Source organism: Staurois parvus, unplaced genomic scaffold, assembly GCF_062004578.1.
Source record: "Staurois parvus isolate SC_StPar_1 unplaced genomic scaffold, SC_StPar_1.0 ptg000102l, whole genome shotgun sequence".
NCBI lineage: Eukaryota > Metazoa > Chordata > Amphibia > Anura > Ranidae > Staurois > Staurois parvus.
In genome coordinates this window covers 3,180,909-3,206,564 of record NW_028317898.1, presented here as the reverse complement: position 1 = coordinate 3,206,564, position 25,656 = coordinate 3,180,909, and the positions used below count along the sequence as shown (strand labels likewise).

At 40.7% G+C, this 25,656-nt stretch overlaps 1 protein-coding gene across 7 annotated transcripts in view; it reads right to left on the bottom strand.

Moving 5' to 3' along the window:
- EPHB1 (EPH receptor B1) overlaps positions 1 to 25,656 on the bottom strand; it is a 380,977-nt gene that overhangs the window by 82,859 nt on the left and 272,462 nt on the right. For all 7 annotated transcript variants that reach the window (XM_089671247.1, XM_089671241.1, XM_089671245.1 and 4 more), the window contains exon 5: positions 9,679 to 10,014. In XM_089671247.1, the coding sequence (XP_089527373.1) occupies positions 9,679 to 10,014 (336 nt within the window). The remainder of the gene's footprint in view (positions 1 to 9,678; positions 10,015 to 25,656) is intronic.

The window sequence follows — 25,656 nt, the reverse complement described above, 5'->3', positions numbered from 1 at the left end:
CTGAAACAATATAAGTGCAGGCTCTATGCAGGCACTGCCATTTTAAGAAAAGAAAGTAAAAGTGTTTATTGGTTACACTTATTTCTTTCAATAATTCCTGGTTTTTAACCACATTCTGATTTTTAATTAGACTAGACCTGTTGTAACTCAGAGAACCCAATCAAATGTCCACTTTTATCACTAATGCTGATTGGGAAGCTGTTATCCGCTCGAGATGGCTACATATGATGCTCATTTGTCATGCAAAGCCAAAGAAGTCTCCTTCACAAATATTGCTGTATGTTTTGCTTTTCACGTGGAGGAGACAGATGTAAACGTACAGTATTCATTGTGGAAAAGCCATACGTTACGGAGTTCTCTACGAAATAGCCATAGTATACATTGCATGACATGAAGTCTGAATAATCTTATGGAATGAAGGTCTAATCAATGTAGTCTGGGCCTCCCTCCCTCTCACTCTTCCCAGAATAATGCTTCATTTTGGAGGTCAGCTCTGTTTACCTCCCCTACACGAGGTCCCTCTGTTGAGTGCACGCAGGAGGCAGAAAGCCGTCGCTTCTTCTGTTTACCCAGCTCTCCTCTAATCCGCCTTTTTTGTTTTCTATTCCCATCCTTTTGGAGAAGGATGTTAATTTCCTGAAATTAAGCACTTAACTTGATTGCTGTTTTGTTAATTGCAGGCTTCATAGCTATGGCACTGTTGCGTGGTTAGCATGGATAATGCAGCGAGGATCCGGGAAGCTCCAACAACAAGATCACTGCTTGGTACAGCTCATTATCCCATAAACCTGAGTACTAAACATCTCAGCCAGAATACCTGGACACAGTTTCTGATACTTAGAGAAAATTTGTCAGTACAGAAGATAGCTGTGTGATTAGGCTCCGATAAAAGCACCAATGACTTATTTGCAGCATACTAGTTCTAAGGAAGTAAAGCAATCACTGAGTCAGCACACTGGATCTAATATGCAAAATGAGTCAGGGAATGGCTGCTTCCATCACAGCCTAATCGCAAGAGTGTTTTGCTTTTTTACAAAGTTTGTTTAATTTTTTGTTTTACAGTTTTAATCAGGCAGAAGTTAGCTAACCAGTTGATTAAACCACAATGAACGGTATGTTTTATGCAAGCATGAAACTGACACTAAGGAAATTCATAGCCAATGCAACTTTGTTTCCTTGCACCACAGATTGTAGGAAAGAAAATAGCTCGATTTGCCATCAACACAGTCAGTGTAGATGGGGGAATCCCTCTAAATTGTGTTCTGCTGGTGAGGAGCCTTCCCTGCAGGTAGAACACAGTGAGAACTGCATTGGATTCTCCAGGAAACAGACTTGAGTACAGTCAGTCTGTCTATAGATGGACCGAATCTGCTACAACGGGCAAGGTTTGATCCATCTATGGCCGACTTAATGCAAATAGATGACTAGGAGCAAAGTGTTTTTTACCTACTGGTGTGGGTCATGTTGAAGAGTCTGATATAAACATAGTGTTAAATGTACTGGGTATTTTTATTTACTTATCACTATAATTAGTTTTTTTTCTCATATAACAACACATAACTATTTCAAGTGACTTTTGCAGATTTTCTTGGAACATTTTTCAGGCTGTTGGTTTACAATCTTACAGTCTAATCTTGCAGTGTGGGAGATGTAAGATGAGGTTACAAGGAGCTGACATTGCGATCTGAGCTGAAGACTCCAGCAAGTCTCTCAGTCTCACTGTTATAAACTCAGTTCATATAACCAACAGGATCCTCGTTTTCCAAACCTCTCTTTCACTAATCAACACATGAATTGTGTGCAGGAAAACTTTCCCTGCAAACACAAGACAAAGTGGCATTGGTGACACAGTATGAATGAGTAAAGAAATTCTGCCACAGACTACTCCGAACTAATGTCTATTCTCCATTAAATAGTGTAATTCCTCTATCACACAGTTTACGTTCTCCACCAGACAGCCTAATTCCCCAACCACACAGCCTAACTCCTTCACCACACAGCCCAATTCCTCCACCACACAGCCTAACTTCTCCACCACACATCTCAATTCCTCCATCACGCAGCTTATTTTCTCCATCAGACAGCCTAACTTCTTCACCACACTGCCCAATTCCTCCACCACACAGCGTAACTTCTCCACCACACATCTCAATTCCTCCATCACACAGCTTATGTTCTCCACCAGACAGCCTAACTTCTTCACCACACTGCCCAATTCCTCCACCACACAGCCTAACTTTTCCAAAACACATCTCAATTCCTCCACCACACAGCCCAATCCCTCCACCACACAGCATACTGTCTTTACCATTCAACCTTATTCCTCCACCACAACACCTGTTTCCAACACAGTATAGCTTTTATCCTTTATCACACAGCCTAATATCTCCATCACATAGCCTAATGTCTCCACTATAGCATCTAATGTCTCTACCACATAGCCCAATGTCTCCAATATACTGTATAAAGTCTCCACTATACTGTCTAATGTCTCCATCATACAGATTAATTATTTTAGCACACAACCTAATGTCTCCACCATACAGCCTAATTTCTCCACAACACAGCCTAACTCCTCCATCATGCAGCCTAATGTCTCTACCACACAACCTAACGTTTCCACCACACTTCCTAATTTCTCTATCACAAGGTCTAATATGTCCTCCACACAACTTAATTCCTCAATTACACAGCCTAATGTCTGCACCACACAGCCAAATTCCTCCATTACACAGCCTAATGCCTCCATTACACAGCCTAATGTCTCCACCACACAGTCGAGTTCCTCTATCAAACAACTTAATGTCCCTGCCACACAGCCTAGTTTCTTCACCATACAGCCTATTGTCTCCACCACACAGCCTAATACTGTCACCACACAAACTAATGTCTATACAACACTGCCTAAGCCCTCCACCACCCAATCTTTATTCTCCATCACACAGTCCAATACCTCCTCTACAAAGCCTATTGACTCCACAACCCTGCCTAATTCTCCCGCCACACAATAACCAAATATCTCCATTATACAGTCTAGTGCCTCAACTGCACAGCCTCTACCACACAACCTGATATCTCCACCATACAGCCTAATGTCTCAACTACATACCCTAATGTTTCCACCACACAACCTAATGTCTCCACCACAAAGCATTAGCATAATGCCTCCATATCAATCTGCACTAACTTTTGCTCTTTTACATTGTTTTTTAAATATGGCTAAAATGTGGCACTCTACTGATGTGTATTGCTGCAAACAAATCTTCTCAAACCATTGCTGGCCTTTCCGTCTGAAAATGCTAGCTGCTAAGCTGTTATTTTGGTTCAATGGCTTTAACTCTGCCTGACTCATTTATACAGAACAAAAATAGATATAAGGATTTTTTATTTCAGTCTGCCTTCATCTGCTGCATATTCTTCCCAGGTAAGCGAAAGAGAAAACATTGAAATCAGAGACATCCAGGTAATTAAAGCGGTGGTAAAGTCAGTATTGTTAAAAGTTGTTGACAGGCAGGGTATGTATGACAGAACAGCCCCAATCAGTCTCTTCTGTCATAAATACATACTCCTGTCTGTCAGCCGTGATGTACACTGAGACGCTCATGCGCATCTCAGTGAACATTTACGGCCCCCGGTCTGTGCCGCTACAATGTAACTCCCATCTGCATGCATGGAAGTGATGTTTTTGCAGTCCAGCCATTCAAGCAACTGAAGACACAGAACCTGGAAGGAAGACCAAAAATGGAAGCGCCTGGGACCTTCTGAATTGATCACAGAGCAGCACTGGAGGGCTTGGTTTGACAGGTAAGTGTGCCATAATGTGCTAGTATGCTGTGTATACTACTACATTATGGCATAACCCACCTTGGGGACCCCAAAAAGAAGAAACTACAGCGGACTACATTTTAACATTTTCAGGTGGTCAGCAAAGGAAACACCCATACTTTTATTAAATATAAAACTATAGCCTGAACCATCCAGTAAGGGATGAGCCACTGCAATAAGTAACCACTGCGAGTTTCAGCTGTGTACAAATGACAGCTTGTGTTTTTGGGGTTTGTAAACAACATAATTTTTGAATTGGCTTTAACTAGATTAGTAAAAATGTGAAAAATGACAAAAATACAAAATACTATAACAACAGTTATATTTATTGAACTAAAATATACTTTATAGTCTTGACCACAAATGATCAAAAAAGAACATTTGTACAAAACCACTATAACTTCTGCCTGATTCCTTTTAACTAACCGGCCAGGCAGCAACATAAGATTCACCAACAGGTGGCACTGAAGGTGAACTATGAGATTGCATTTCCAATAAAGCCATGGAGCTAGAAGTGACAGGTCCCCTTGATGTTGCTACAATGAAGGATTTTGAAGCTGAAAGGATTTTAAAAAGTTTGAAATCCCCCTATAAGTAGATCTGCATTATATCTTCCAAGACATTGTGAGTGAAGGACATTAGAGCGGCATGATGATCTTGAATGAAATGGACAGTCTGAGGACAGAGAGAGTTCATTAAGGAATGGATGTCTGGAATGAAGCTTACAATCTGTGTGAATCTGAAGCAATTTCATGATATAAAACAGATAAATGGCAACACTGAGGTGCTTTGAGTGCTCCTGATAAATGCATGTGTATTAATGGATATTGAAACCAGTTATGTATGTAACACAAATAAAAATATGAAGAGACGACAAAGTCCTAGATAATATGGATGGATGCTGGACTGAAAAACATGACAGGGGAGATAAGCAGCTGATAGGCTGAAGGTGAAGGAGAGCAGAGAAGACGCGTGCTTCATTGCTACGAGCTTCTCTGGGCTCTGCACAGATCTCTGGCTGGAATCCAACAACAGTCACATATTCATAATCTCTCAAAACCTGTCAATTACCTGATGAGGGTTTAATGCAGTTACTGGAGACTATATAAATTAAGTGTGGACTTAACACGCACACAATGAATCATATAAAACACAAGCTCACCCTTATACTTGCAAATATTTGCTGTTCATTTTCTCAATTAAAGTGAACCTGTGAGGATAAAATATGGAGAGTGGCATTGCTGACTTGTTTTTAAATGACTCTGGGGCTATAATCCTCCTCCTGGCTTTACATCTTTCTGCAAGCATGCAGTCAATAAAGTGTAGGGATGCCTAATACATACATACCTATTTTACATCAGTGAGGCAAATTACAGATGACAGCTATAGAACCTGCGTAAAGTAGCAGCAGCTCCCATATTTTCTTATTTATAATACTTACCTTTCTGTCCGTAGATTTTACAATTTTTAGAATTCTTTACTTTGCTGTGTCTTTTCAGCTCCTATACACATACTGTATATATACTATATATATTGTGATATCGGGATGCTTAGCTCAACGGTAGATGCGTTTTTTTAGTGAGTTCACGCAGGATAGGAACTAAACTTAAGGGCCTGGTAGCCCACTTTTAATCACTAACTAAAAAGTCCTTTCAACACAAGGTTTCCTATGCAGGGGGTTTTAACTTCACTCAAAATAATACACAATAGAATGCTAAGCCACCTGGCTCTCTGGTTAGCAGTACCTCTGCTTAGCTTGGTCTCCCAGGCCACTGGCTATTCAGGCTCTCTCAGCCTAGGTAACAGCTCCTTTTTGTTCAGGCCCCACATGGCCTCTTGACAGAGTTTTCCTTGTTCCTCAGCTTGCTTCCTCTAGAGACTCAGGGATTCCCTCCAGCCTCTTAGACTCACTGACCTCTGCAGCTTGCTCAGCCTCCCAGACCTTTTCTTGGTCTCCCAGACTCTCGTAGCTGGCCAGACTTTCCCAGTCCTTAGGCCCAGAACCCCCCTCACAAGGGTTGTAGTCTCCACCAGGAGCTTCCAGCTCTCCTGACAGATCTCTGTCTTTAGGCTTGTAGCAATAACAACTGCTATTCCACCTCCACCACTTTTGAGTTTTGCTCAGATCTGCCTTATAACAAGTGTGTGCACCCGGACACACACACACACACACCCTGCAGAACTTCTGAAAAATCTGGACACAAGACTGAAGACTCCATCCCACCAAATACTCTTTGGAGCCTTCAAACTTACAGCCTCATTACAGACCTGCCAAATCCAGGGAAAGCCTAAAACATAGCTTTCTCTGCTTGCAAAACATTTTCTGGGGCCTCTCAGACTGACTGTTTTAGAGTCCTGTGTCCTTTTTAAACCCATTTCTACAGTGACAGAGCCTCACACTGTCACATACCCCCCCCCCTTTGTTTCGATCCGGAGGGCGGAACACCTGCACCCGCCATTGCAGTTGGGACAGCTCGGTGCTGGCCATCAGCCATGTAGGCCCAACCCTTATTTCAGGTATGCTTCCAGGTACGCCCTACCCTGAATCTCAATGGGATCCTACAGTTCCTTATTCTCAGCCTTCTCCCTCTTCTCTTGGAGTCCCTTGGCTTATTCTCTTTTCCTGGGGTAACTCTGCCTTCCTCAATACTGCCTTTCAAGTCACCTTCTGGATCTTGTAGGGAATCTGCCTCTGATGAAGAATCAACTTTTCTCTCATCTCTACCAGTTTTACACTTCACTTTAGGTCTTTCAGGTTCAAAAACCTCTGTCTGGCTACCCATGGCAACCAAATCATTGTTAACCACACCAATCAATATTAGATCCCAAATTCCAGTATCACTACTTTGTTTCTCAGTGGTTGTTAGGATTAGACCTGAGGAGGGACCACACACAGGCAAGAGACTATGACCTATGGGACCATCGCAAAGCTCCACCTCACCTGTTGTCCAACGCTCCATGGGTAGCTGTCCTAATAAATTACACTGATCCAAGCCCAAACCATTTCTTACTGCAATAATGTAGACTGGTGTACACATTACATTGTTACAGTAACCAATACTTTTAGCGCTTTCTCCCATGGCGTCTCTGGGTACATTAACTTTTATCTCTTTGTGAGTGACAGAAAGCATCTCCACTGGTGCTGCGTCTATTCTGGGCCCTTCCTTCCCATGAGGTCTAGCGTGTGAGACAGTATCTGCGCCATGTACCAACCATTGCTCAGCCGCACCTCAGAATTCTCCCCATCACACCAAACGGAGAGACCTCTAACATGTCTGTCATTTCTGCTTTCTCAAAAAATTCTCCCGAGCTCCTTCCACACAGAACAGTTGCTGGAAGCACTCTCGTGGGGAACTGTGAGACCACTTTACACACAATTAACCAACATTGTAGTAACCAGACCAAACTTAGATTAACATTGCTTAGCAGCGCCTGTAACATTTGGCTCCACTGATTGGTACTATGCAGTACCAGCTTGTCTGTCTGCGGTGGGGACAGCCAGGTGTACAGAAAACGTGTTTTGATCAACTTCAACATTTCCATTACAAAATACTGCGTTAGATGGAGCTTACGATCATATGAAATAAGTATTTATCTGCTCCATCTTGTGGCTATAATGTGGTATTTATGGCTTAGTCCTTTACTCACATGATCACTGCGATGCAAGATTTAGGAGCTCCCTGACGGCTGGTGACATCTTTGAATGGCTGGCTTCTGGGTATTGAATGCCGGCTGCTTTCATTGGCTGGGGGGGTGGATGGTGTCCCACACATGCGCAGGAGCTCCATCGGCTTCAGTACTGCCAAATTTCTACAGTGAGCTGCACAAGCACAGCTCACTATACAGGAGCGGACAGACAGGTAGGTGACTTTAATGCAGACAAAGCATCTCTTGTCTGCATTAAAACCCCTGCCTGTTCGCCCATTTTTATTTAGTACTTAAAGTTCCACTTTAAAGCTAATTATCCTCCCCATCAACTGAAATTGGACAAAAGCCAAGTGTTTTGATTACATGAACACTACTATAGGGACCCTTCATTTTCCCTAGGGAAGGTAAGAATGTGTGCTTTTATTTTACACTTAGATTATCTATCTTTGCAAGCTTGTCAAAATAAATTCCTTTACTGATATTAGCATAGTAAAATTACATTTATTGTTAGAATTTATCTCTCACAGCACAGGTGTGCCATCTCCTACTGTAGTTGTGGATTGGGGTATCAGCAGGGGCGGACTGATTATTTGGAAACTCGGGCACTGCCCGAGGGCCCGGGGTCAGTAGGGGGCCCCATGAGATGCCCCTGATACCTTTTTCATAGGCTTTTTTGAGTTTGGGCAAAGACACAGGGGCCCCATGAGTTGTCAGTCCGCCCCTGGGTATCAGTCTGAATGAATAGTAACACAATGGGGTAGATTTACTAAAACTGGTGCACTCAAAATCTGGTGCAACTCTACATAGAAACCAATCATCTTCTAGGTTTTTATGTTAAAGCTTATTTGAACAAGCTAAATGTCAGTTTTTAGTAAATAATCCCCAATGCATATAGTGGTGTCAGTTACTGCGTGCTATGTTACTCTAACTCATAGGTGTGAAGCCAGCCTTAAAGTGGTATTAAACCCAAAAGCAAACATTTTTATATTGCAGCTTACCAATTCTTGCACGTGATGGCTGTATTAGTTTCCTCTGTTTAGGCTTTCTTGTATTTTCATCTATTTTTGTGAACCAGCCAGCAAGTCTGTGGTTTTTTAAAAGCACAGCCTTTTCAGCTCTCCAGCAGAATATATCAGTTTTGGATGAGACAAACTACTTAATACTGGCACGGGTGAACAGAATGATAATCTTTTATTTAGTCATGCAAAACCTTTATCCCAAAAAGAAAAATACTGTTTGCTGTAAATGTGAGCTGGAGTTTGGCTTCAATTTGTTAGTGTGCTAAATCTGCTAATACATTTAACCCCCCCCCCCCCCCCACTGACATTGGTGCTGTCTGCTGTGCCTCCTGTGCTCATTCCTCCAGAGTGGTGTGTCACTAATACCGGAGGTGTGTTACTGGCCATATCACCAGGTGACAACTGAGGGAAAAAGCTAAATGTGATACATTTTTAGTTTTGGGTTTAATGCTGCTTTAACAGATATAGATCAAAGGATCTTTCTAACAATTAACATGCGTTTGACAATGAGAATAATTTCCTAAAATCTAAGGTTTGTGGCTGTTTTTACATAAACTTCTATTTGTTGGTTTCTTCTTACATGAGCAAAATAACCCCAACTGGAATCTGGGAAAATGGACATGGTGTGGACTACACAATATTACATGGACTAAGGACAGGTTGAAACAGTAGTGTGGTTTTACTGTCCTACATATACAGTAACCACTCTGAAGATGCAAAGCAGTCACTTCATGGAGGCTCACACATAAAGCATATAAATAAAATGAAGAAACCTCCTTAGCGTCATTAAGCAATACAATCTTATAGCTATCACTTTCCAGACTTGCCATGTCACCGCTGGTCCCTACCAATATATACATGCCATTCTGGTCCCTGCTTTCCTACCGCATGTGTGAGCAATCCAAGTTCAAGAGCCTATGAAGCCAGGATGTTATTACTGCACTTATGTGAATGAGCTTACAAAAACAGCCACTGACCTTTTGTTATTTCATTAAACAGTAAATATTAAGACATAAATCACACACTGTATGGCTATTTCGCTATTGTCTGATAATAGGCTTTTTCATACTTTAGACTCTTTATACAAAAAAAATATATATATATAATCGGTGGTAGCCTTTTCTGAGAAGTAAAGCAAGTAAATATATAAAGTGAATAAAGACTGCAATTTAGCAAAGAGACTCACCTGCTTGGTTGGTGGTAATATTGACGGACACATGTTGGGGAGGGAATGGGCTTTTATTGGTTACTCCATTTACAGCCTGGATCTCAAATGTATATGGTGTGTGAGCCCATAAATTGCTGATGAAGACACGGGTGTCTGTTAGTCCCATTTGTCGGGGAACAAAATCTACATTATCATCACACCGTGAACAACTCCTCCGGTCAGAGCGGCACTTCTTGCAGATAATGTTGTAGGTGACGTCATCCCTGCCTCCGGTTTCACGTGGGGGGTGCCATTCCAATGTGATTGACGTCTCATTCACTATAGAGATAACATTACGAGGTCCAGAAGGAACACCTATTGAAAAAAAAAAAGTAGAATTAATTAAAGTATAACTAAAGACAAAACTTTTTTTTTAAGTTTTATACAGAGTGGAAATGGATTAGACTGTCAGCGTTTTATTGCTACCTCTGCACCTGTTAAGGAGATTTAACCTTTTCCATTTGTCCTGTTTACCATTCTTATTGAAAGTGAAAATAAATGAAAATTCCACATTTTGGGTTGTCCCCAGTGCAGGAATAGAGGAGACAATTGGGACACTAGTTCCTGTGACCTGGTGGTGGCGGGGTCCTTAATTTGCAGGGATTTCCTCTCACTTCTTGTTCCAGCTTTGGGGCAGGCAGTGAAGGGAAATCTCCCCAATGAGACACAGATGGCACAAAAAAAAACTGACAGAGGTTCTAACCCTCCCTTCCTCTACCCAAAATGAAAACAGAAATGACTATAGTTCTACTTGGGAACACAATTACACTCCGGTCACATTGGGTGTGACTTGGCATGCAATTTTCATGCCATGAGAGTTGCAAATCGTATGCCAAGTCACACCCTATTGTAGGCAATTAGAGAGGTCAAATTGGTGCGCGTCCGAGTTGGTCAGAGCAGCACCGATTTCTAAAGTAGTACATGTACTACTTTTGGTACAATTTGCATAGACATCTGTGTCATATGTCTTGCAAATCGCACCTGAATTTGGCATCTCACCTGACTTTGAAATTTCAAAGTTGGACTTGATGTGACCAGGGGGTAATGCAGAGTTTCTCAACCAGGGTTCCATGGAACCCTAGGGCTCCTCCAGAGGTTACTGGAGGTTGATTAAGCAATGAGAAATTTCTGCCTCTCAGATAGGTTCCCACTGACACCACTGATCATGTAAGCTATCTGTAAATGGGGAATTCTTTCCAATGACCACATGTGTAAGGAACATTCTTAGCAGGGGTTCCCTGAGACTGGCACCACAATACTGGTGATAGGCATTAAAGAGAACTGCCAACAAAGAGCATTTTAAATAACCTAACCCTCAACCATTAAAGTGGTTGTAAACCTCAGACATGAAATATAAACAAATCATATCCCTCTATAGCAGTGGTTCTCAACCTGTGGGTCGTGACCCCTTTGGGGGTCGAACAACCCTTTCATAGGGGTCGCCTGAGACCATTGGAAAACACATATTTCCGATGTGTAAAGAGCAGCTACTGTGTAGAAAGCAGCTGCTGTGTTGAAAGCAGCTACTCTGTTAAAAGCAGCTACTGTGTTGAAAGCAGCAGTATTGGAGGTAAAACGACACTTCATGAATTATAATTACTGGGTAAATAATTTTATGGTTGGGGGTCACCACAACAGGAGGAACTGTATTAAAGGGTCGTGGCATTAGGAAGGTTGAGTACCACTGCTCTATAGTGTGTACTTGTCTCAATTAAAAGCTTTAAGTGTCATTTTCATATGCAGCTTCATTCCTCTGGTATCTGCATGAGTCGTTTCTGAGGAGTTTTCTGACACCTGAAAAATGGTGAAAGGGGAGGGACCTCCAGCAGATTGACAGCCTCAGTTCTGTTCCAGTGAGCTGTGTGAAGGGGGGAGGTACCCCATACCTTCAATCGGCTCCCAGAGATCTCTTCGCTGATGTAATTTCAGCTCCCCACCACCTGCTTTTCTGAGCTGAGAGATCCTGTGTAAATTCTGCACTTTGAATGGATGTAGCAGACAAATGGCTGTTGATAAACAGGTGCAACTTATATAGTAGGATTTGTTTCATCTCTGTGTATCACCTGAGGCTGGTCACTTCACTGCATATATGTAAACCACTTTGACTTTTATACATATCTTTTATACATGGAGTGTGCTTTTTCTTGTAGCGTCTTCTTGTTGCAGCATAAATGACAGTCTATTGTTAATCCATAAAGCCCCTATGCAGGTTCACCTGTCCCATGCCAGACCTCAGAACTGATAATTAATACCCTGTAAGGGCTGCCAGAAGGGAGCAAAGCTGCCAATTAACAAAGCCTTCAGTTTTCCTGTCAGCAGGCAAAGTGCTAAGACCCACAGCCTGATACTTGAACTGACACTACTGCTCAGAAAGAAGGAGAATACGAGAAATAGTAAAAAGTAAACCATCAAAGGAAAGGAAGCACTATTGTAACAAGGGTGAAAATTCACACTATTACAGAGGGCTTTTGGTGACGGATTCTGTTTGAATACAGACAATTAGTTAGTTGGTCTGTGCAACCTCACTACAATTCCTTTATTATTATTACAAGATTTGTATAGCACGGTTTGTGCAACACTTTACAAAACAAAGAGAGACAGTATAGTTACAATGCAATTAAAAAACAAGAGGGTTGGGAGGCCTGCTCTTGGGGGATTTAAAGTACTGTTTGATACAAGATGGCCTCCAAAGGTGACCACAGACAGACTGAGAAGACCAGATGATAGAGGCAGATAAAGCCGGCTGACCATGTTGCAATGAGAAGAATGCACTGTATAAGAGAGATAACTTTGTCCAATCCATATTGTTCTCCTGGAGATAAGTTGGTGCTGGTAGTGACTCTTCCATGCTCCCTTCTGTTTCCTCCCCCGTAGCCAGAAATGTGAATGCTCAAGTGACCTAAGTAGTTCATGCCTGCATCTAGTCAAAAAGATCTCTTCCATTGGTTTGATTATACCTAAATGTCAGGTTGTTATCTAAGGTCCATAGTCTGCAAAACTGAAAGGTAAAGAAAACAAGCCTTAGAAGAAATACTGGGCTGCCATTTTTGAAACCAGGCAAAATTCTAGTTGCCTGGTTTCACTGAACCAAAACAAGTTCTCAGATCTCAGGCCAGAAAAAAAAAATCAGAAGTCCTTTTCTTCACATTTGTCCTGAAAGGACAGCAATTTTAGCCTCCAAGATTCTCTCAGGGCAGTCAGAAACCTAAACATTTTATGAAAACAGTACATCTAGGTAGGTATACAGCACAATATTCATACACATTGTCGGACCTAATGTTTGGATAAACATTGCAAAATTGCATACAACAGAGGAGACAAGGAGTTTGAATTCAAGACAGCTATTTAAAGTTAGATACTTTATGCCACAAAGCCTAAATTAATTCTGCGAAGCACTGTTCACTTTTGAACTAATTACATGTCATAATGGAGTAAAAAAAAAAAAAAAAAAAAAAAAAAAAAATATATATATATATATATATATATATATATATAAACAATTGAAAACTTAGCGCTGCATGTGGCTCTTCCTATCAATGACAGCATAAAATAGGGCTGGATACAGCAATGGATTCTGGGTGTTTTGTTTAAGAGATCCCCCAATTTGTGTAGTACAATCCAATTCTTTAGAAATAGAGACAGCAATTACTGGGTAATACTTGGATTTAAAACAAATGAAATATCAGTGCTCAAGTGCTATAGAGAAATAGAAAGATGTCTTGACTGAACACGAGGTGGCTTGTACACTTGATAAAATCCATGGTGCCAGGGGTTCACTCATGGCTTTGCTACCCTCTTCAGATTGGGGCATCGTGTACTCTAAAAGCGTCTTCCCTCAGTACTTTGCTCATAAGAAATACAACTCTAAACAGTAACTGCAGAAAGAATCCTCCAATGAAAACTGATACCTCCACTTGGTTGGATGCCATCAATGTGAATTACCTAATGCCTTTTAATTTCCACTCGGAACGCCAATGGTGAAGTCTCTACACATGAATTAAGAACTTTGTACACCCAAAGAACATTTTTACCAGGCAAACATGTTTTCTCTGCTGGGTTTTACATTTATTATAGAATGCAGTACAGTTTTTAGAAGACCAAATTCTTAGCCTTCAATCTGAAAAGAGATTTTGATAAAGCTCATGAACTATGATAGCTACTTAATATCCAGACTTCCAAAATAAGCCTGCTAAAATGGAGTAGCAGGGGTTGTGCAACCATGAGATGCCCCCCCCAGAGCATACATAGCTAGTATAGGCTGTCCCTTTCCCGTGCCCTATTTTGGTGAAAACAGAGGACCTAAGAAAGATCTGCTTTTCCTTTCAGGCTATAGAGCTTTTACAGACACAACCGTGCTTTTATACTATTTTACTTTACAGTTATCAAACACGTCCGCTGGGATTCCTTGTCTAACATTTACTATCCGTTCAATAAAGTTAGACTTTGTGACTTTGTGAACTCTTTCTATTTTAACACTCAAGTGCCACAGCATGATCTTGCCTCCCTCTCTATGGAAAATGTCGTCCTTTTGAACCTTGCTGCAATGTTAATGTAGTACTAACACATCTGTGGTTCTGTCTCTGTAAGATGTAACCTGGACACAATGGAACAATGACAATTTACACAAAATTCTATAGTTATTATGATGACAAAAAAAAGCTGCTCACAAAAAAGGATCCCACTGCTAGGATATGCTATCTACAAAAATCCTGTCTACTTACAGAAAAAGGAAAAGATTACTTTTGTCTTAAATATTACTGCTTCTGAAAACTTTCATTTTAGTAATTCAGGCCAGTGAACTTACCAACACTTGTGATCCTGATAATTTACCAACAGCAGGATTGCTAGAATATGCAGGGAGAACATTCACCTGCTTTATATCTGTCACTATAAAACAACAAAATAGAGTGCACCAGCATAGCGCATTACCATCATACATACTTTATTGATGAATAAAAGCAAATAACAAACTCACAAATACATAAAGTCAACAGGCATACAAAAAAATCAAGATGTGACTTTTACCAAATCCACAACATTTAGCTTGTAGCATGGGAAGACCTTTCAGCATCCAATTTGGCTTACGCATTTCAAAGCGCAACCCCTGTGGCTCTGAATATCATACCAAAAAGAGAGACAGCTGAGGAGGAAACAGGCAGAGGCATTTGGTTTCAAAAGTGGAACAAACCCTCCAAATGATGGACAGTTGGATGGGAGCCATGTGTGTAAGGGATTGCATGGGGCTAAAAACAACGAACATTCAGGCATTTTACATTATTGTGTTTAGGAAATAAATGTAATCATTTCTTATTGAATAAATAATTGTATTCAGTTGTGTCTTTTATATTTGGCTAAAGTTCACCTTTAAACTCATCACCCATTTCAAAACCTATATCATATTCACAACTTATACTATGTGTGCATGTTTGGAGTTAGGAGGATATTTGCAGGTCACATTATTAATTGATATTCAATTCATTTTCCAAGAGTTGACCATTGGACTTCCGAAGAGTCTATTTTTCCATCACACATACAGAACAATTAATGCCACTGAGAATACTGATGCTGGCTATATCTCCAATGCTGGCTTTTCTCTTCCAGCTGGCTTTATACGAGGATCATGCTCCCTTTCTGTTCTACTTGAAGCATATTACAAGGCACAGAGATGTTGCATATAAATCTCCAAGGCTGTGAGCACAGTCAGAGCACAGAACTACAAGGTGACTTCTTTAGTTTATGTATGACAATTGTGTATTATAAAAATGACAGCCATCCAGTAAATCTCTGTATTTCTTGCATAAACCCACCACATTCTGCTCACAAACTGCTGTAAATAGGTTCACAATCTACAGATCCAATCTTCTTCATTAAAACAAAACACTGGGCATTTCCAGATTGGTATATTTCAAAGGCCTGAGTGTATATAAGATAAGACAAATCATATGGACAAACTGACTATAACAGTCTGTTATGTACATTAGAAAATGAAAATGTATATAGAACAAAAATACGCTGATATCTCATACCTGAAAAACTTTGGAATTTTAAACCATCAATCTCAACTATATCCCTGAGATTTATGAATAATTCAGCTACAATATATCATATCAACTGGACCTGCCAGAGTTTGTGTCAGTCTAGAATCCTGTAAAATCCCTTATTTATACTGTCATATGAATACGGCTGAAACCACTAGACGGTGTATTAGGCTTACCACACCTGGGTCCCGTAAATCCCCTAGAAAACTGATGAACCATATTCTTACAAGTTCTAGATGCAAATGTATCTATAGGGATTATCAGAGAAGAAATAATATGTGAATTTTACTTTAGGTGCCCTATCCCTCTTGTGACCTTAAAGTGAAACTTTTTCTGCAAAAAACAAATTGTGAGCAGAAAGGGTTTTTATTGCAGAAGAGACATACTGTTGGGCTGATTTACTAAAGGTGTCAAGAACCTACTTTAAAAAATTGTATGAATTCAATTATCTTCAATTATCCCATCATCTATAAAACATCTGCACATGATGGAGTATTCAAAGTGAACAGGGATTTTCTGTTCACATGACTGAATGATTGGCATTAGTATTCATAGTTTGTTGAGTGAAGGTTCTCAACTCCTTTAGTAAATTAGTTACTATGTCTCTTCTGCAAAAAAAAAGCTTCTTACGTTTCTTTCATAATTTTCTTTAGAAGATAGCATGCCTTAAATGCCAGGATGAACTAATTCCTTTGTGTATGTGTAGAAGATATGTCATGAGGATGGGATGCTGAACCTGAGAGAAGTATTTGTGAGATTTACAGTAAGTGCATTTGGAGATCTCTCTCTCTCTCTCGCTCTATATCTCTCTGTGTATTATTATTATTATTATTATTATACAGTATTTATAAAGCGCCAATAGTTCGCTCAGCGCTGTACATTACAAAGGGGGACAGAACATGTGACAGAACAATACCAATACAATGCAAAACATGAGGGGATTGAGGGCCCTGCTCTTTCGAGCTTACAATCTAGGAGGGAGGGGATGGTGGCACAGGAGGAGATAGCTGTGGGGGATGGAGTGGTAGAAAGAGTGGAGGAGGTCGGCAAGTTAACAGGGGGTGGGGTAGGCTTCCCTGAAGAGATGGGTTTTCAGGGTGCGCCTAAAGGAGAGGAGAGTAGGTGATAATCTGATGGGTTGGGGCAGGGAGTTCCAGAGGATGGGTGACACCCTGGAGAAGTCCTGGAGGCGGGCATGGGAGGAGGAGACCAGGGAACTAGAGAGAAGGAGGTCTTGTGAGGAGCGGAGTGTGCGTGCTGGGCGGTACTTGGGTATTAGGTCAGTGATGTAGTTCGGGGCAGTATGGTGGACAGCTTTGTACGTTAGCGTTAGGATTTTGAATTTGATCCGTTGCGCAATCGGAAGCCAGTGGAGGGATTGGCAGAGGGGGGTGGCGGATACAGAGCAGTTGGAAAGGTGAATGAGTCTGGCAGCCGTATTCAGGATCGACTGAAGCGGGGATAGCCAGCGGCGAGGCAGGCCAGTGAGGAGGGAGTTGCAGTAGTCGAGTCGTGATATGATGAGGGAGTGGATGAGCTGTTTAGTGGTTTCTGGGGTTAGGAACGTGCGTATTTTGGCGATGTTGCGGAGGTGGAGTCTGCACGAGTTTGTTAAAGATTGGACTTGGGGTTGAAAGGATAGGTTGGAGTCCAGAATGACACCAAGTACTCGGGCCTGCAGGGCGGGTTTGTTGGTAGCGTTGTTGGATGTGACGGAGAAGTCAATGGGGGGTGGTGTCCGGGCTGGGGGGAAGACAAGAAACTCGGTTTTGGAGAGGTTCAATTTAAGGAAGTGGAGCGACATCCAGTCTGATATGTCGCTCAGTAGGTGTGTGATTCGGGAGAAGACCGAAGGGGTGAGGTGGGGGGTTGAGAGATAGATCTGTGTGTCGTCGGCATAGAGGTGGTAGTTGAAGCCGTGAGAGTGTATGAGTTGGCCAAGGGAGGAGGTATAGATGGAGAAGAGAAGGGGCCCGAGGACAGAGCCTTGAGGGACCCCAACAGAGAGGGGGAGTGAGGAGGAGGTGGTAGCATTATAGGTAACGCTGAAGGAGCGTTGTGACAGGTAGGATGAGAGCCAGGAGAGAGCAGAATCTCTGAGGCCGAGGGAGTGTAGTTTTTTGAGGAGGAGGGGGTGGTCGACTGTGTCGAAGGCCGCAGAGAGGTCAAGGAGTAGGAGCACTGAATAGTGGCCATTAGCGTTGGCAGTTAGCAGGTCGTTGGAGAGTTTGAGTAAGGCAGTTTCGGTGGAGTGTAGGGGACGGAAGCCGGACTGTAGGGGATCGAGGAGGTTGTTGTCGTTGAGGTGAGAGCATAGGCGGTTGTAGACTAGGCGCTCGAGGAGTTTAGATGTATATATGTACATATATATATATATATATATATATATATATATAAAGGTGTATGTGCAGCACAGTGGCTAAGTGGTTAGCACTTCCACCTAGCAACACTAGTTCATCGGTTCAAATCTCATCCACACAGAACTACCCGCCTGAAGCTTGCATTTCCTCCCTGTGCCTGTGTGGGTTTCCTTCCACACTCCAAACACATGCTGGTCAAGTACATGAATGTGAGTATAAATTGATGGCACTATATAAGTACCTGCAGTAAATATATATATATATATATATATATATATATATATTGTTTTTATTTATTTATTTTTGCAAAGTTTCAACAGTCACAGTTCTTCCAATCAACTACACATTACTTTGTCGTTTAATCACATTATGACAATGATTAGTTAGTTACCCTAGAATCTATATCTATTGCTACTGAGCACTAGAGGGCAAAGCATGACACCATTATTATGTTACTTCCCTCTTAAAAGAAGTGATATTTGTGTCTGCCACAGACAGACCCCCAAAGACCAAAGCTGTGACCTCCTTCACCCTCCAAAGCTTACTAAATTAAAGGTTAAAGTGGATATAGGATGAGTAACTAGAAGATTGAAGATTCACGTCATCTTCACCTCTTTTTTGCCAATCTGATTTGAACGTCCAATAAAAAGATTTTTTAAAATCCCTTTTTCATTAAAGAGCTATTTTTCCATTAACGACCAAATCTGCAGAGGACTGTAGAAGTGAACATCTGTCGCTGCCAGTTGTTCATGGAAATAGTAATTATTTTTATCTATATTTTACAGTTTAATCATAAGTTTGGAAATCTAGGTGTTTAAACAATGGCACATTTATTCATAATTTTATTTAATGTTCAACCGTATCTGGAGAGTAATATCTTTATTGACTTAAAGATTTGGGGAATTCACAGATTAGAGAAATATACCACAGAGCAAAAGAAATCTTCATTACAAAGAAACATAAGTATATGAGCGGGCTTCTTTCTGTATATCCTTTGGATTGTACGCCCTTGAAGGGTAGGGACTAATGTGAATGTACAATATAAATGTGTGTAAAGCGTTGCGTAAATTGACGGCGCTATATAAGTACCTGAAATAAATAAATAAATATCTGTTCAGTCATTTCCCACTCTCAGTGATCCTGTAGGCCAGCTCTCTGGGCACCATGCCTGATATGTTTAAAAGTATTTTCTGTCGAATTTTCTTGGCACATTTTTTACAAGATAGGTATCTAGGTCTTTCCTCAACCCTCCTCAATAGCTTGGGCTTGGGATAAGAATGAAGAACATGAAAGCACTAAGCCAATTTGTACAAACATACTAGGGCCAATTTAGGCAGGAGTCCTTTAACCTACCAGCATATCTTTGGAGTGTGAGAGGCAACTTACACAAGCAGGGGAACAGCATGCCAACTCCATGCAGATATTATCCTAGCTGAGAGGCAAGCACATCCAATTGCTGTAATATATACGTTCTAACCATTTAAGCTGGCCATAGATGGATCAAGGGACTGGCCGAATCTCTATCCATCTGTGGTCGTCCCCATTCGTGAGATAATCAACTTTTCGCAAACGGGCTTGCTAGAAAAAATTTTGCCAAGCTGCAGAGCTGATCAGTGTATTCTAACAGCAGAAGGTCTGGCTTTCAGAATACAATAGCATAGCGGGGAGGATTCCTCCACCCACCTCACTTGCTTGGATGGGCGAAACCATTAATTTTTGTTTTTTTGTTTTTACGGCCCCCAACCACATGCATAAACAATCTCTTAAGGTATAATTAAGCATTGTAGAGTGTCTGATAAAAGTTTGTAGGGTTACTTTGCTTTCCATTAACATTCGCAGATGTATTTTTAAGTGCTTACCTGGTTGAATGAAATTATTTTTTTAATACATAAGTACTTTTATACATAAATTAATTATTATATCACTTTTACTATTTAACCTAAAAAACATGTTAAAAGAGACTGGAGCTCCACCTAATGGTAGAAGATGAATTGTTTACTTTTTAATAAATAAAGAATTTTTATACAAAAATGCAATACTTTATACTTTAGGCCCATCCTTGCAGGTCTAATAAAGACGAAAGGAATTCGGTCAGATGGAAATGAACAGTCAGTGATAACAGACTTCACCTGCCTTCAGGACTAAGTTACAGCTCTTCCTCCATGTGATAAAAGAAAGTACAGAACTGACAGACAAATGTCTCGTACTGTAGACAGTAATATTTCTTCTTTACAGAAAATAAACAAGGTATTCCAGCACGGTTCTAGCAGGAAGTAAAGGCAACATATGTTCAATTACACATATCTATTTAATATGCAGATTTGTACTCTTACTACTTTACTCAAAAAGGCTTTCACTAGTCTGATCAATCTGTCCATATTTACCTCATATTAAAATTGGTGATGGCTAAGACTATATAAGGTTCAGTGTTGATAAGTTTCAATTTACCAAAGAGGGGGCTTCAGTTTCAAGCACCTAGGCATGCAGACTGCTTCTACAGACAAATGTGAAAGAATGGGTCGCTCTCAGGAGCTCAGTGAATTCAAGCGTGGTACCGTGATAGGTTGCCAACTGTGCAATATGTCCATCCATGAAATTGCCTTGCTACTAAATATTCCACGGTCAACTGTTAGTGGTATTGTAACAAAGTGGAAGCAACTGGGAACAACAGCAACTCAACCATGAAGTGGTAGGCCACGTAAAATTAAAGAGTGGGGTCAGCACATGCTGAAGCGCACAGTGCACAGACGTCACCAACTGTCTGCAGAGTCAATAGCTAAAGACCTCCAAAGTTTGTGTGGCCTTCAGATTAGCATAACAGTGCATACAGAGCCTCATGGAATAGGTTTCCATGGCAGAGCAGCTGCATCCTAGTCTTACATCACCAAGTGCAAGTGCAAAGCGTTGGATGCAGTGGTGTAAAGCATGCCGCCACTCCACTCTAGAACAGTGGAAACGTGTTCTCTGGAGTGGTGAATCACGCTTCTCTGTCTGGCAATCCGATGGATGTGTCTGCGTTTGGTGGTTGGCGGGAGAGCGGTACTTGCCAAGTATAAAGTTTGGTGGAGGGGAGATTATGGTGTGTGGTTTTTTTTCAGGGGTTGGGCTTGTCCCCTTAGTTCCACTGAAGGGAACTCTTAAGGCATCAGCATATCAAGACATTTTGGACAATTTCATGATGGCCTCTTCCTGTTCCAACATGACTGCGCACCAATGCACAAAGCAAGGTCCATAAAGACATGGATGACTGAGTTTGGGGTGGAGGAAGTTGACTGGCCTGCACAGAGTCCTGACCTCAACCCAATAGAACACCTTTGGGATGAATTACAGTGGAGACTTTGTGCCAGGCCTTCTGGTCTGAAATCAGTGCCTGACCTCACAAATGCGCTTCTGGAAGAATGGTCAGACATTCTCATAGACACACTCCTAAACCTTGTGAACAGCCTTCCCAGAAGAGTCGAAGCTGCTATAGCTGCAAAGGGTGGGCCAACTCAATATTGAACCCTACGGATTAAGACTGGTATGACATTAAAAATCATGTGCATGTAAAGGCAGGAGGCCCAATACTTTTGGCAATATATATATATATATATATATATATATATACAGTTTGAAACATGTAAACGTAAATCAATCAATCAATATGTTTCCCCTTTACGTTTTGGTAGCTTGATGGACATGTAGACATTGTACTTCTATTTTAATTACTTAGAGACTAGAGTTGACAGGTGGCATAAATGTGGATGGGTTATATCTTTGTTGGTTATTTACTTCCATTATGAGTAATACGCTTACACACTGCCACTGAATAAGTACTGCTTCTTTTCTGTATTGACTGAATTTAAATGTATGAACAGTAGTCAGACAAGGCAAACTTATGTCAATGATCACCTGTCCATCAACACCTAGATTGGCTTATCTTTATGCAGCAGATATCACCTACACAAATGATTGAACAGTTAAAAAAGATCAAGGATGGCAGAGCATCCATAAACTTGTTTTATGTGCTGTGGTAGTTGGGGAAATTTGCCTAACAATTCATAAATGCAGCCAACAAAATGGCAGATATTCCATGATTACATGGATCTAGACAGAGTACAAAACAAGAAGTTTTAGCGTCACCGATCACTGCTTCTCACAGGCAATGTATCCTGAGAGCACTGGAGAACTTCTCCAACACTATTCAAACGCAAGGACTACAGGAGACAGTGAAAGAGGGAATACACAGCCCCAGCTTCTGTAAAAAAATTAAAAGGAAATGTGCTTTTTACAGCTCCCTATGAAGGGTTTTAGTTATCCAGGTTATTATACATGTCATGGTAATAAATCACACAAAAAAAAAAAGAACTTATTATTATTATTATACAGGATTTATATAGCGCAAACAGTTTGCTCAGCGCTTTACAATATAAAGGGAGACAATACAGCAACAATACAGTTCAATACAAGAGGTTTAGGAGGGCCCTGCTCCTTGGTGGTACAAAAGGTAATAACTGTGGGGGATGGACTGGTAGGAGGAATAGAAGATTGCGTTATTAGCTGAAGACGGGATAGGCTTCCCTGAAGAGGTAGGTTTTCAGAGATTGCCTAAAAGTGGGTAGAGTAGGCGATAGTCTGATAGATTGGGTTAGAGAATTCCAGAGGATGGGGAGGCTCTGGAGAAGTCCAGGAGACAAGCATGGGAGAAGGAGACAAGGGAGCTAGAGAGCAGGAGGGCGTGGGAGGAGTGGAGAGGACGGTTTGCGTGATATTTGGAGACAAGATTGGTGATGTCATTTAGGACAGAGTTATAAATGATTTTATATGTTACTGGTAATGTTTTGAATTTTATTCATTGGGCAATGGGAAGCAAATGGAGGGCTTGGCAGAGAGCGATGGCAGATATGGAACAGTTAGTAAGGTGGATGAGTCTGGCAGCAGCATTCATGCTAGAATTAAGAAGGTATAGCCTGTGATTAGGTAGGCCAATGAAGAGGGAGTTACAATAACTCCTGCTGTTTCTTATTGTAAATAGTTTACTATCAATTCAAATAGCCACTTCGATTCATCTGATGGGATGGAATTCCCTACAGATGCATTATAACATAGACAGGTTATTAGATGCTCACCCATACTAGAGGAGTCGTATAGGACGTGCATTATTTATAATCACTTATACTTAAACTCAGCATATTAAGATGTTTTTCAACCAAGAACTTTATTTTCTACCATCCAGTATGTAAAAAACAGCATCGGGAGAAGATGGCTCAGTGCCGGTTCACACTGCACATCGAAAGTGATTCGCACCGCATCCTCACCAAAATCGTGCAGGACCCTTTTTTTGTCTGCACTAGAATGAACACCCATGCGATCTGATTCTGCACATCGCACTGCGTTTTGTGAACCAATTTCGGGGTGTTGTTGACAATATATATACCTGCAGCGATTCGCATGAACGGGGTGTGATTTTGATGCGGTGCTGGAATCGCACAGAAACCGGTGCAAATTCCACACCGCATCAGTGTGAACCAGCACTCAAGCTTGGTTCCTAGCTTGGTTTGTTGGTTTTTGTACACATTAAAAAAATGCACTGATATAGTATATGTATATACATTACACAGTACAACATTACAGAGCATAACAGTACTAACCATGGCTATACTTGAACAACTGTGACTCCTGAGAGCAGAAAAACAAGGAGTTCTGTCTGTATACAGCCCTACGCGAATCATGTGAATGAGCCCTAATAAGGCTCAGATATTTTTATGGGGATAATCTAAACAGGTAATATATTTTGGTAGTTGGAATGTTGTTAGCAGTCTATGCTAATATTGTGATAGTTATAATAGCTACATTTTATGAAGGCTAAATATTATTTACTGGAGGCTCTAAAATGTATTTATTCATTTCCTTTGCATAATTACAAAATATCCCTTACAAAAGATGGTCACCTTTTTTTTGCAGAGGTACTTTTTATTTCCAAGAGAAAAAATCTTACAATATGGAGACCTCACAGAATATACATACAACTATATATTTCCAGCGAACTCATGAATGGCCTTACAAAAAACATTAAAACCTTTTACTTCCACATTCCCACAGCCTATTTACAATCTTAGTGATACTAAGCCACGGACCCTACATTCACTTTATCCACTCTCCCACAGTACACACAACATGGAAATGTAATATTTTTGTAAATATAAACTGCTAAACACCTTTCCTCATCAGCAGCTAGAGCAGTCTTGTGACTTCAGCAGAGCACTGGTTAAAGCTTGTAGGAGGAGTTTTCTTTCTGCTCTAGGAGAATGTGAAAACCTTAACAATCTGTTTGGACAGTGCTGATTGGCCCTGTGCTGATCACATGAACTCTCCCAAGAAAAAAAAAAACCTCTCTAGCAACACCAAACGGAGCATGTGCATGTGACTACGAATTCAGTCTGTATCAGGTGGCCATTTCAACAAGAGGAGGGACAAAGAAGACAGGATCAAACATCCTTTTTACACAATGCAGAGAATTAACCCCTTAGATTCCACAGTGAGTATAACAAGCTTGCTTTACTGCATATACAGACTGATTTTACTGTTGTGGGTTTAGTAATACTTTAAAGCAGAACAATGCTGTATCTGAGCACCACAAACCAAAAACACAGTGGGCTCTATTCACTAAAGCAGATCAAATGCAGTATTTAGGTGTGCAGACACATTTTCCCTAAATATCACATATGATCCTGAAATTGTCAATTCACTATGCCGTTTTGCAGTATTTACTGCAAAATGCTCAGTAAATACCGCGTAAAGGCAATTCACAAAAGGAAATAAATAATTAAATGCATGTGGTAATTAAGTAGTGGTCCAGGCATGCAGTATTTAAGGAATGTAAAAATATAATAGCCAATTTTGAGTAGTAACTACCTTTTTGATTATGTTCTCTCAACAGTAATGCATAGAAACCTAAATATGGAAATCATTGGGGTTCATTTACTTATAGTATAACTAAAGCAAAAACAACTAACTTCAATTATGTAAATACAAAATATCTTTATAAATGTCAAATATTGAATGAAAATAGTATAAAAAATCCCCACCATAAATAAATACGCTTCTTCTACAATGTTGTGTTTTTTGTTGGTATTTACGGTGCTCAGCATAAATGGGTACACCCCTTTTGAAAAGTAAGATTTTAATCAATATCTCAATCAACTGAAAGAACAAGTTCAGAGTTTTGACAAAACTGCGTTTTATAGAACATTTGTTTAGCTGATTACATGAAAGTAAGGTTAATAATATAACTTAGATGACAAAATCTTCAGTTTTACTCAAATTAGTTGATGAAAAAATGAATACACCCCACAATAAAAACTACTACATGTAGTATTTGTATGACCTCCATGATTTGTAAGGACAGCACCATGTTTTCTAGGTAATGAATGAACAAGTTGGCGACATATTGCGACATCTATCTTTTTCCATTCTTCAAGAACGACCTCTTTTAGAGCCTCAATGCTGGATGGAGAGGGATACTTAACATGTCTCTTCAGAATTCCCCATAAGTGTTCGACTGGGTTCAGATCAGGAGA